The sequence below is a fragment of the Macaca thibetana genome, chromosome 2 (genome assembly GCF_024542745.1).
Source record: "Macaca thibetana thibetana isolate TM-01 chromosome 2, ASM2454274v1, whole genome shotgun sequence".
Lineage (NCBI taxonomy): Eukaryota > Metazoa > Chordata > Mammalia > Primates > Cercopithecidae > Macaca > Macaca thibetana.
In genome coordinates this window covers 153,865,365-153,878,890 of record NC_065579.1, presented here as the reverse complement: position 1 = coordinate 153,878,890, position 13,526 = coordinate 153,865,365, and the positions used below count along the sequence as shown (strand labels likewise).

At 40.4% G+C, this 13,526-nt stretch overlaps 1 protein-coding gene across 2 annotated transcripts in view; it reads right to left on the bottom strand.

Annotated features, from left to right (window-relative positions):
• Positions 1–1,572: 1,572 nt before the first annotated feature.
• Positions 1,573–13,526, bottom strand: part of HGD (homogentisate 1,2-dioxygenase) — a 55,399-nt gene continuing 43,445 nt past the window's right edge. For both annotated transcript variants that reach the window (XM_050781890.1, XM_050781891.1), the window contains exons 12-14: positions 12,902–13,028; positions 7,926–8,107; positions 1,573–1,921 (exon numbers count right to left, since the gene is read on the bottom strand). In XM_050781890.1, coding sequence (XP_050637847.1) covers positions 1,772–1,921; positions 7,926–8,107; positions 12,902–13,028 — 459 coding nt within the window. In that variant the 3' untranslated portion in view covers positions 1,573–1,771. The remainder of the gene's footprint in view (positions 1,922–7,925; positions 8,108–12,901; positions 13,029–13,526) is intronic.

Sequence of the window (13,526 nt, the reverse complement as noted above, 5' to 3'; positions counted from 1 at the left end):
CCCAGGCTGGAGTCCAATGGTGTGATCTTGGCTCACTGCAACTTCTGCCACTAGGGTTCAAGCATTTCTCATGCCTCAGCCCCCAAGTAGCTGGGATTACAGACATGTGCCACCATGCCCAGCTAATTTTTGTATTTTTAGTAGAAATGGGGTTTCGCTATGTTGGGCAGGTTGGTCTTGAATTCTTGGCCTCAGGCAGTTTGCCCGCCTTGGCCTCTCAAAGTCCTGGGTTATAGGTGTGAGCCACTGCATTCGAACTCCTTCTATTTATTTATTTATTTATTTATTTATTTTATTTGCTTTCTCTCCAGGGGGAAGTCATGTCATCTCCCTCTCTATAATATAACCTTGGTAAGGGCAGGACCATGCCTATCTCCTTGACCACTTATCCCTAGTAGGATTGCCAAATTTAGCAAATAAAAATACAGGATACCCACTTAAATTAGAATTTCAGGTAACCCATTAATAATTTTTTAGCATAAGAATGTCCAAGTATTGTGCAGGACATACTTACACTAAAAACTATTTGTGGTTTGTCTGAAATTTAAATTTAACTGGGCCTCTTATATTTCATCTGGCAATCCTAATCCTTAGGCCCTGACACATAGCTGACTCTCACTACATCTTACTGAATGAAAATTTGGTAGCAGCGTATCAAAATTGCTACTATGGCAACAAAGCTGGGGAAATGTGCTAAAAGTACAGAACTGAAGTAGTGAAAAACATCATTTTCCATCATATTTCTGTTCATATTTGCCTGTCTTTTCACACCAGGAGACTCTAATCAACTCTCATCCAAAGTCTTGGGCAGCACAGTACTCTGGGAGGGATGCTGACCATAGGAAGGGAACTGGTAGGTACAGCTTTTCACACAGTGGAAATTTTTGTCATGGCCTTGTACTCAGACCTTGATTTTCTTTGGCCCTTATCTCTCCAGACTGTGAGCTCCTTAAGGGGAGAGCCTGCTTCTTTTTATTCAACCCTCCATCCCCAGCATCTTCATCTGTAGCTGGTAGTAAGGATTCAACATGTGGTTCCCGAATGGACTGATAAATGAGTAAAGAGTAGGATAACTAACTCTCCTGGTTTGACCAGGACTGAGGGGTTTCCTGGGATGCGGGTCTTTCAGCGAAAAAATTGATGTAGTCCTGTACAAACTGGGACAGTTGATCACCCTAAGAAAATGAGTGGTTCTCACTTCTTGGTGGCTGGTGTTCTTCTCCAGTATCATCATATTGGCTGCTACGTGACTACCAAGATTAGACAACCTATTGGCCTGGTTCCTTATCCATTGAAAGCTGGATGTTTGGAGCACTCATGATCCCCTAAATTTCCCTGTGTCTGGATTGGCTCCTAAGAGCTTTGCCATACCTCCAGTCTCATCTCATGGTCTTAATGCTTGGCTTTATGGCCTGGTCTTGTGATACCTAGCACATGCCTGGACTTGTGCTCCTAGAATGAAGGCCTTCAGGTCAACCACACAGGAAAGGACCCTGGGCCTTGGTTCAATCTTAGCAAGACTTACCTGACCTGCTAGGTTTGTTTCATCAAGACCTGATTATGACCAATCACTACTTCCACAGAACACCAGCAAGTTTATTGAGTAATTAAGGTGACAGCCATAGAACTTTGCAAATGCGTTTCCGCAAAAGTTCTGAGTTACTTGACTATGAAAAGTGAGTTTTCATTTTAACCAATACTACCAGAAAGCATAAGATTCTGAAGAAACCTTCACAAATCTACTCTTAATTATGGTAGCAATGTTCCAGTCTCAATTAGGTTCTGCTGGGTTCCTGGAATTGGGAGTGAAGTGGCTCTTGAGTGGCTCCCAGCACTTGTAGTAGTTCTCATCCAAACACTTGGAGGCCTTGAGTCCCCACTTGGTGACCGCTAGACTTAGAGATGATTCAAACATAAATGCCTGGAGGAAGTGAGGATGGGGATGAGAAAAAAGAGGTGAGATAGATAATAAACACGTTTGATTAGATGTCAACAGAAGGTATGGGTAGGTAAAATCTTCCAATAACAAATCAAAGATTTGTGTGCTAGCATGGTGAGGAGAGCAGGCTCAAGCCCTGAGTTGTGGCTCTGGTCCTACCATTTGTAAGCTGATGAGACCTGGTACAAGACCCTTAACTTCTCAGGGCCTCAAGTTTCATTCTGTAAAATAAAATTTAGCCCTTAAGCTTCACATTGTCTTCATGGTATTAGGGAACTAAGTCTGCTAGATCCAAGGGCAGACGTGGGAGAATCCTGGGAATATCCACCTTCTCAGGGATTTCACTGACTGTGGCTATGTCCTTGTGAGAAAAGGCATACTCCCCACTTTACAGAGGAGGAATTAAGGCTGAGAGCCGGGAAACAACTTGCTTAAGGCGACAAGTCATGGCAGAGTTGGGATTTGAGCCTGTCTTTTCAGGACCCTGACCAAAAGATGGGCTGGGAAAAAGAAAAAAGAGGGAGTACAGGGGGAGAGGGAGGTGAAGGAAAAGGCAGGAATGGCTGTAGCACTTTTAAAAGTCATATCTCAAAAGTGTCTGAAAGGTGGATGTTTCACTGTCAGGAGGTTTTTGTCCACAACAGAAAGAATATGCAAATACTCTGTGCATCTTAGACATTACAGCTTCATCAATTGCTGATTTTTCTTACCCAACATGGCTTTAAAAACAAAACAAAACAAAACCCCAAAACCAAACCCTACAATTTTTATATGCTCACATTTGGAAATTTGTAAAATATAGATAGGCAAAAAGAAAATAATAGAATTATCTTGGGCCACAACCCAAAGCACCCACATTAATGTTTGGGCTCTAATATACATTAACTTCTTTTTTTGCCTAAAACAATGGATATGAGTATCCCTGCCTGAATTTCTGTGACAGACTTGATGGAAAGACTGGATGAGATCATATGGAAGTGCTATGCAAGTTATACAGCACTATTCAAGATGCAGAAAAGGCTTTCAATAAAATTCAGTATATCTTCATGTTAAAAACTCTCAATAAACTAGGCATTGAAGGAACACATCTCAGAATAATAAGAGCCACCCATGACAAACCCGCAGCCAACATCATACTGAATGGGGAAAAGCTGGAAGCATTCCCTTTGCAAACCAGCATAAGACAAGGATGCTCTCTCTCACCACTCCTATTCAACATAGTCTTAGAAGTTCTGGCAAAGAGCAATCAGGCAAGAGAAAGAAATAAAGTGCATCCAAATAAGAAGAGAAGAAGTCAACCTATCCCTGTTTGCAGATGACCTGATTCTATATCTAGAAAACACCATAGTCTTGGCCCAAGAGCTACTTCAACAGATAAACAACTTTCAGCAAAGTTCATGATACAAAATCAATATACAAAAATCACTAGCATTCCTGTACACCAACAACAGTCAAGCTGAAAGCTAAATCAGGAATGCAATTCCATTCACAACTGCAACGAAAAGAATAAAATGCCTAGGAATACCCCTAACCAGAGAGGTGAAAGCTCTCTACAATGAGAATTACAAAACACTGCTCAAAGAAATCAGAGATGACACAAACAAATGAAAAAACTTTCCATGCTCATGGATAGGAAAAATCAATATCATTAAGATGACCATACTATCCAAAGCAATGTAAAGATTCAATGCTGTTCATGTCAAAATACCAGAAACATTCTTCGCAGAACTAGGAAAGACTATTTTAAAATTCATATAGAACAAAGAAAGAGCCCAAATACCCAAGGCAATCCTAAGCAAAAAGAACAAAGCAGGAGGCATCATGCTACCCAATGTCAAAGTACACTACAAGGCTACAGTAATCAAAACAGCATGGTAATGATACAGAAGCAGGCACACAGACCAACGGAACAGAATAGAGAGCCCAGAAATAAGGCCACACACCTATAACCATCTGATTTTCAACGAAGCTGACAAAAACAAGCAACGGGGAAAGGACTCCGTATTCAAGAAACAGTGCTGGGACAACTGGCTAGGCATATGCAGAAGATTTAAACTGAACCCCTTCCATACATCATATACAAAAATCAACTCATGATGGATTAAAGACTTAAATGTAAAACCCCAAAACTATAAAAACTCTGGAAGACGACCTAGGCAATACCATTCAGGACATAGCCATGGGCAAAGATTTCATGACAAAAACATCAAAAGCCATTGGCAACAAAAGCAAAAATTGACAAATGGGATCTAATTAAACTTAAGAGCTTTTGCACAGCAAAAGAAACTACCAACAGAGTAAATAGACAACCTAGAGAATGGGAGAAAATGTTTGCAAGTGACGCATCTGACAAATGTCTAATATCCAACATCTATAAGGAACTTGAACAAATTTACAAGAAAAAATAAACAACCCCATTAAAAAGTGGGCAAAGGACATGAACAGATGCTTTTCAAAGGAAGACATACATGCAGCCAACAAGCAAATGAGAAAAAGCTCAATATCACTTATCATTAGAGAAATGCAAATCAAAACCACATGAAATACCATCTCACACCAGTCTGAATGGATATTAGTAAAACGCCAAAAAATGACAGATGCTGCTAAGGTTGCAGAGAAAAGGGAACACTTATACACTGTTGGTGAGAGTGTAAATTAGTTCAACCACTGTGGAAGGCCGTGTGGTGATTCCTCAAAGAACTAAAAAAAGAACTGCCATTCTACCCAGCAATCCCATTTCTGGGTATTTACCCAAAGGAATGTAAATCATTCTACCATAAAGACACATACATGCAAATATTCATTGCAGCACTATTCTCAATAGCAAAGACATAAAATCAACTTAATACCCATCAAGGACAGCCTGGATAAAGAAAATGTGGCATATATATATATAGAGAGAGAGAGAGAGAGACATACATAGAGACATTTGTCAGATGCATCATTTGCAAATATTTTCTCCCATTCTGCAGGTTGTCTATTTACCCTGTTGGTGGTTTCTTTTGCTGTGCAAAAGCTCTTAAGTTTATTTAGATCCCGTATGTCAATTTTTGCTTTTGTTGCCAATGGCTTTTGATGTTTTTGTCATGAAATCTTTGCCCATGGCTATGTCCTGAATGGTATTGCCTAGGTCGTCTTCCAGAGTTTTTATAGTTTTGGGTTTTACACACACATATTATATGTATGTATATATACACATACATACATATATTATATGTATGTATATATACACATACATACATATATTATATGTATGTATATATACACATACATACATATATTATATGTATGTATATATACACATACATACATATATTATATGTATGTATATATACACATACATACATATATTATATGTATGTATATATACACATACATACATATATTATATGTATGTATATATGTAATGGAATACTATGCAGCCATAAAAAAGAACAAGATCATGTGTTTCTCAGGAACACGATGGAGCTGGAGGCCATTATCCTTAGCAAACTTAGAGGAACAGAAAACTAAATATTGTATGTTCTCACTTCTACATGGGAGCTAAATGATGAGAACTCATAGACACAAAGAGGGGAACAACAGACACTGGTGCCTACTTGAGAATAGAGGGTGGGAGGAGGGAGAAAATCAGAAAAAATAACTATTGGGTACATTTAGTACCCGAGTGATGAAATAATCTATACAATAAACCCCTGTGACATCAGTTTACCTATATAACAAATCTGCACATGTACCCCTGAACCTCAAATAAAAGTTAAAAATAAATAAATAAATAAATATGTAAAAGATAAAAATGAATAAGACCTAGCATTTGATAGCATAACAGGGTGACTACAGTCAATAAAAATTTAATTGCACATTTTAAAATAACTGAAAGAGTATAGTTGGATTGTTTGTAACACAAAGGATAAATGCTTGAGGTAATGGATACCCCATTTATCCAATGATGTGATTATTACATATCATATGCCTGTATCATAATATCTCATGTACTCCATAAATATACATACTTATTATGTATCATAAAAATAATAAGTAATAAAAAATTTGAAAAGCACTATTCAGACATAAGGATTATTATGGCTATTCCTATTGTCTCTTTGCTGGCTGCTTCTTAAAAGCCTCTCCGGGGCCGGGCGCGGTGGCTCAAGCCTGTAATTCCAGCACTTTGGGAGGCCGAGACGGGCGGATCACGAGGTCAGGAGATCGAGACCATCCTGGCGAACACCGTGAAACCCCGTCTCTACTAAAAAATACAAAAAAACTAGCCGGGCGAGGTGGCGGGCGCCTGTAGTCCCAGCTACTCGGGAGGCTGAGGCAGGAGAATGGCGTAAACCTGGGAGGCGGAGCTTGCAGTGAGCTGAGATCCGGCCACTGCACTCCAGCCCGGGCTACAGAGCGAGACTCCGTCTCAAAAAAAAAAAAAAAAAAAAAAAAAAAAAAAGCCTCTCCATTTGGCTGGATTAACAAAAGCCCCATCCAGCTGACTTTGAAGACGGTGTTGTATCAAGTTAATCACTCCAAACAAGAATAAGGATAAGGTATATAGATAGACCTGGGTCTGAATTATACAATGGGAAATGGTGAGGACGACCAAAAGTTAGGTCTCGGTAAGATGTTGGACCCTCTGTCCTCAGGTATTCTGGCTCCCTGATACCCAGGGTCTCCCATCCTAGTAGTAGAGCTCTTTCTCACTAGTAATTCAAAGCATTGCTCCTCATAGAAACAGCCCTGTCCTATGCCTCACTGTTGTAAAACACAGCTCCCTCATAACATTGACCACCCAAAGCCAAATTGGGGCACCAAAGGTTATTGAGTGGCAACTCCGGAAGAGCCTCCAGGAATGCACCTCCAGGAGACTTCAGAGGTAACAGCTTAACTGAGACTGCCAAACTGCATCTCATTGAGATGTAGGGGTTCGACAGAAACTCCACAGAGGCCCTTGAAATGGGAACTAGAGCCAAAGCAAGCAAATGGGACTCTGTACACCCTCCTTTTGCAGAGGAGCTCCACCAACTCTGGCTCCAGGGTTGGGACTGAAAGCAAACTGCACTAGACAGAGGGAGATAATACTCACTGCTTAGGGTAATTTGCAAGCATGAAGCAGGCAAGTCTGTGCTATGGATTTTAAACCAGGTAGCATTCAAGGCATTTATTTTAAAAAGTAAAGCAAATTTGCATGTGATTTAGCATAAAATTACTCCCCGTGGACCATAAACTCTACCTCAAAGAATGCAAAATAAAATCAAGCACTGCAGCCAACTGCAATTGTGTTCAGCCTCAATGTTTACAGCCTGACACAGGAGGAATACAAAACAGGTTTTAAATCCCATCAGTTGCATCCATGCCAAAGCAGAGCAAAGAAAAATGAAAAAAACAGCTGAGAATTGCTTCTCACAAGCCCTGACTATAGTGAGGCAAGGGCTTTTTGACCCTCCTTGGTTTGAAACATGTGCTGAAGGTGACATCCTGCCTCCACTACTATTGTGGCCCTGGAGGATTACTTCAAAAAGCAGAAGACTCTGAGACATAGCATATTCCTAGGGCTGCATATGGATACAGGAAGAGGCTTCACATAGTATTAATAATATTCCCTTACATTTGAATAGTGTTGGACAGTCTGTTAGGTTCACTTATAGCCATCTGCTGGGTTGGATACTATATCCATTTTATAGATGGGGAAAATGAAACACAGAGAAGCTAAGTGAGTTGTTCAAGATCACACAGGAACTAAGAGATGGGACCTGAACTCAGAACCCAGGTCTGACTCCAAGTCCGAAGATCTTTCTACACCACCACAACAGAAGTCTAGCATATACACAAGGATGTGTGTATATATACATGGAAATGTACTTATGCAGTCATGTAACTCTCCCCCTTTTGACTCTTCCTCTGTGACTTTGGAGAAATGAAAAATGGCCACCTCTTTCAGCAAGGGTGGGGAGTTCAGAGGCCGCCGGAATCTGGCAGTTAACATACTTACCATAGTGCCATCGGCAATCCTCTCAGGTGCCAGCTTGGCCTTGCTGGCCTTCTCAAAGCAGTCAGCATCAGGTCCATGGGGGGTCATTGTGCTGTGCAGACTGCCTCCACCCGGCAGGAACCCACCTTGCTTTGCCTCATAGTGACCTCGGATGAGTCCCATGAACTCACTCATGCAGTTCCCTGGGAAGGTTGAAGCAGGATTATTTTTATTATCCAAGCGAGGCAAGACCAGTAAAACACAAAGATCCCTTAAGCATTATTTCTGCAGAATTCCAAGAACATAGGAGAAACTAATAAATTGTATAGGATTAATAAAGAATGTGGATTGACAGAAGAACAATCACAAAACATTCATATTGGCATTCTTGGCAGGCATGGCTCTACTCCATGGCCATGTGGATTATCAGAGGTCTTGAGTTCCACTATCTGACAGGAATCAGGCTAGATCTAAAGAAAATCAGGGCCCAGAGAAGACAATAATAATTAAAATGGTAGTCATAATAAAGAGTGAATGTACTCTATCATGTAAGCTTACAAGCCCTCTATCAAAGTTATCTTATCTCCCAGATCATAACCCTTTCCCAAGCAGCTCCACTGTAGGACACAGCAACACCATATTTCTAATTCCCAATCTAGAAGGCTTAGATTGGGTGTGTGTGTGTTTTGATGGATGATGATGTAATGAAAAGAACTCCAGACTTAAAGTCCATTATCAGATGATAATCTGTGTGAAAGAGTCTTGGTATGTGTATAAAACAGACCAGAAATGCTATTTATTATGACAAATATTATCTTCTATAGATGAATCTGTTATCCTCTTGTTTTTCTGTTCTTCAAAATGTCTTCTGGATTTGTTTTTATTTTTTCTATTTTCATTGATACCCTATTCATAGAGTCCTAAACCTTAAAATTGGAAGGGATCCTTACTTCTACTCAATGTAGAAGAAATTTCTATATCTTTCCTGACTGATTACCTCCTGGGCTCTGCCTGGATGTGAATGGAAGTTTTCCACTCTACAAAGCATATCATATTATTGAAGAGCTCTGTGCGTAAGAAAGCTCTTATATTAAATGGAAATTTGCTTTTATATGAGTTAAATTCATTGGTCCTAGTTTGCTTTCTAGAGTTACACAAAATTTAACAAAAACCACCATGCTTCCACTCTTCCAATCTTATGCTTCTATTGAAATAAAGCTCTTTATTAGAGTAGCAATACAATAGAGCAGGAATTAAAGAAATATAACACCTGAGCAAATTTAAGTGTCTTTGCATCTCAAACCACACATCTACTCATCCATTCATTCATCTGTCCTTTTCCCCCTTCACCCATCTGCCCATCCAGCCAGCCAGCATATATAATTAGATACTGTGCTGGGTACCATGAGACAGAGATGAATAAGAAATAGCTTTTAAAGCTACTTAAAAAAGAAATAATTAACAACAACAACAACAACACAGCCTTTAAAGCTACTCATAGTCTGTCCTGTGAGAGTACTGAGAGTGTAAACCGAGGACGGAGTAGAGAGATGTGGCAGTGGCAACCCTTACAAAATTACACTGGACAGGATGCATGCCTGCCCTCTTGCTTACATGTGCAGTATAACCAAGTGCCAAATGCTTTTATAATTTACTAAGCAACCACACCCACCCTGCTCAGAAACAGAAAGCTACTGCAGGCCCCTACAAAGTGAGTGAGAGTTTGTGAGCTCCTGCTGAAGAGGGAGACCCAGACCATAGCTCTACTTGTTTCTGTATGAAGTGGAAATACAGAAAAAGCAGCAAATGTAAGCATAAAGTGTCCAAGTTTAAAAAACAGTTCAGCTCATGACTTAAATTTGGTGTCACGCTCCTTGCTCTAGTATGTGTCCTCAGGGTCACCTTCATGGCTTAATTTTAAGAAGAGAGCAAAATGGAATTCAGCTTTGATCTGAATATGAATTTAGATAGCAATGAGCTTGGTGATGACATTTCTATATCATTTTCTATATTTCAAAGGACAGTGGGAGGATAGACCTTGCCTTTCTGATTAAAGCTGAATCTAGTTGACTAAGGCACATTAAGATGATCGGAGGCAATATTTCTATAGAAATAATTCTCCATTTTCTCTTATAATAAAGTCACATCAAAGTAGCAAAGATTTTGAGTATTGCCAAGGCAATATTTTTAATATCTCTAGAAAACTCTTTTCTAACCTGGGATTCTGTAGTTTTTTCCAACTAACTCAGAGTACCCATACCTTTATAAGATCTACCCTGGGGCCAAATTTACTTTGAGAGTCATTAAAAAACTACAGGAGGCATCTCTCAAGGTTATTTGTGTCAGGAAGTCTGAACTACAAATAAAAATTAAGGAGTGGGTTGAGACCCTATAGCACAGTAGCAAACTTGTCTAAATCAGATGACTCTATTATTCCTCCACCTAGGGCCAGGGACATGCTCTAGGCTGGTATTTCTCAACAAGCAGTCTGTAAACCTCCTTCATCAGAATCCCCTGACTTGCCAGTGAAAAAAAATGCAGATTCTGGCCAACCACGGTGGCTCACACCTGTAATCCCAGCACTTTGGGAAGTCAAGGCAGGTGGATTGCTTGAGTTTAGGAGTTCGAGACCAGCCTGGGCAACATGGCGAGATTCCGTCTGTGCTAAAAATGCAAAAAAAAAAAAAAAAAAACAACAACAAAAAGCCAGCTGTGATGGTGCACACCTGTGGTCCAAGCTACTCAGGAGACTGAGCAGGGAGGATCACTTGAGCCTGGCGAGTGGAGGTTGCAGTGAGCTGAGATTGTACAACTTGTACTCCAGCCTGGGTGACAGTGCAAGACCCTGTCTCAAAAAAAAAAAAAAAAAAAAAAAGGCAGATTCAGCATCACTTGGGAACTTGTTAAAAATGCAGATTCTTAGGTCCTATCCCAGACCTACTGAAGCAGAAATTCTGAGGATGGAGCCCAATAATCTGTGTTTTAATAAACCTTCCAGCTGACTCTGACACATGGTAAATGTAAGAACCACTACAGGCACACAGAGTAACCTCAATAAAAGAACAAGAGTGAAACAGTGAATTATTAAGGAGCAGCATGTGAAGTACAGACTATCAGCCAGGGCAATTTTCTCTCCTTGACAACAGGCCTGTAGGTCACTAACTTCCAGGAGGAGAAAAGTTAGAGTCCTTAGTAGGCTTGACATTTTTTAGAAGGGACTTATGATGCTATTCACAAAATAGCTGGTGTCTTTGCAGTGGTAACCGATTGTTTTCTTTTCTCTACCATGATGGTGTTATCTGAAAAGGGGATGCTGGCATTTGACCATGGAGTGGCCTTCGTCCGTCCTGAGGGCCTTCATTCCTGATGCTATAAAATAGCTAAATTGGCCATTCAGTGCACTGTTGTTTTCTGTTGAGCCCTGACACCTGGGAACTGGTATATATAAAGAGGGACCTAATATAAACAGAAGGCCCTGGAGTTTACTAAAGAAAGGAATTTGTTTTCTAGAATGTTCCAGGTGGAATGCCTCTTAGAGTCTTCCCAGAACTCTATGTACAAAAAAATGCACACTCCAGGAAGTAGAATTGCACACTGACCTTTGATTGGATTTTCAGCTAGCTATTGCACAATTAAAAATGTCAACCTCATTAAGTACAGCCATGAAATACTTTATTTATTCTTGTTGACACATTCACTTATTAAATAAATATTTATTAGAAGCATGCTATATATCAGGCACTATGCTAGACATACCAGTTAGTGGTCATGAGTGTTTGCTCTGGAGTCAGACAGCCTGCAATTAAATCCTGACTCTACACTTAACTTGCTGTGAGTCCTTGAGAGAGTTACTTAATCCCTCTTGTGTCAGTTTAATTTTCTGAAAAAAGGGGCGGGGGGGACAATAATACTACTTGTCTCTTACAATTATTATAAACACTTCATGAGTTAGTTTTTTAAAAAACTTGTAACAGGGCCATAGAAATTGGCCAATAACTATTAGGTGCTAAGAATAATAATATTAAAATAAAAATAGTAGATTTGTTAGGTCTTGTACTAGGCAACAAATATTTTGTAGAAACTCTTTCCAGAATAGAGTCTATTCCCTAATGTAGGCTGCAGTCTGCTTTGCCCTGCCAAAATAATTGGAGAATGCACATTTCTGTTTTTCTCTCTCTCTCTTTTTCTTTCTCTGGTTCTCTGAACTAGACTTAGGTGATGAACTTTCCCAAAACAACAGACTAACTAACAATTTCCCCAGCATTCTCCAAAACGAAACATCTAAAATGTGAGGAAACTTGTTTAGAAGCCTTTCTAACAAGGCTTCTAAACTTTACCAGCCTTTCTGCCTCTTACAGGGACAGAGAAACCGGGAACCAGGCTCAGAGTCAATGCATCACTATTGATATAATTTGGATGTACGTTCCTTCCAACTCTCATGTTGAAATGTGATCTCCAGTGTTGGAGCTGGGGCCTGGTGGGAGGTGTTTGGGTAATGGAGGCAGATACCTCATAAATGACTTGATGCCGTCATGACGGTTATGAGTAAGTTCTCACTCTATGAGTTCACATGAGGTTTGGCTGCTCAAAAGAGGCTGGGACTTCCTCTTTTCTCTCTTGCTTGCTCTCCTCATGTGATACGCCAGCTCCCCCCTTGCCTGCCACTATGATTGTGTTTCCTGAGGCCTCATTAGAAAAAGATGCCAGCACCATGCAGCTTGTACAGCCTGCATAACCATGAGCCAAATGAACCTCTTTTCATTATAAATTAAGTAGCCTCAGGTATTCTTTAAGCAATGAAGAATGGACTAACACAATTACCATCCCTTAAAGAGATTAAAGCTTGGGGATCAGCACTAGGCCTTGTGAGGCAGGATCCTGAATTCAAGCCAGGGTAGGTGTCCAGAAACAACCCAGGCATTATTCCCAATGGGTAGTGCTCACTGCTTTGTTGTCTCTTTGGCTTGCAAATGTGGCTTGGTAAAATAGAGACTTACTATGGTAATAAGGAGGCCTGAAGGTCTTATCAGCAACCCCCCATCGAGGTGGGAAGATGACAAAATCAGCGATGGCCACTCCAGGGCGGACAGACTTGGCAGTCAACACTGTGAAAATGGATGGGTCCTGTGAATACACAAGGAGAGACTGAACGCACGATGCAAGGGAGGTGACTGGACAATGACACATATTGCATGCATACATGAAGGTGTTTGCAAGTGACATGCTAATTTCTTTTTATTTATTTTTATTCAACTTTTAATTTCAACTTTTATTTTAGATACAGGAGTACATGTGCAGGTTTGTTACACAGGTATATTGTGTGATGCTGAGGTTTGGGGTAGGGATCTGATATGGTTTGGCTGTGACCCCACCCAAATCTCATCCTGAATTGTAGTTTCCATAATCTCCACATGTTGTGAGAAGGACCCAATGGGAAGTAATTGAATCGTGGGGGTGGGTTTTCCTGTGCTGTTCTCGTGATAGTGAATAAGTTTCACAAGATCCGATGGTTTTATAAAGGGCAGTTCCCCTACACATGCTGTCTTGATTGCTGCCACACAAGACATGGCTTTGCTCCTCCTTCGCCTTCTGCCATGATTGTGAGGTCCCCCCAGCCATGTG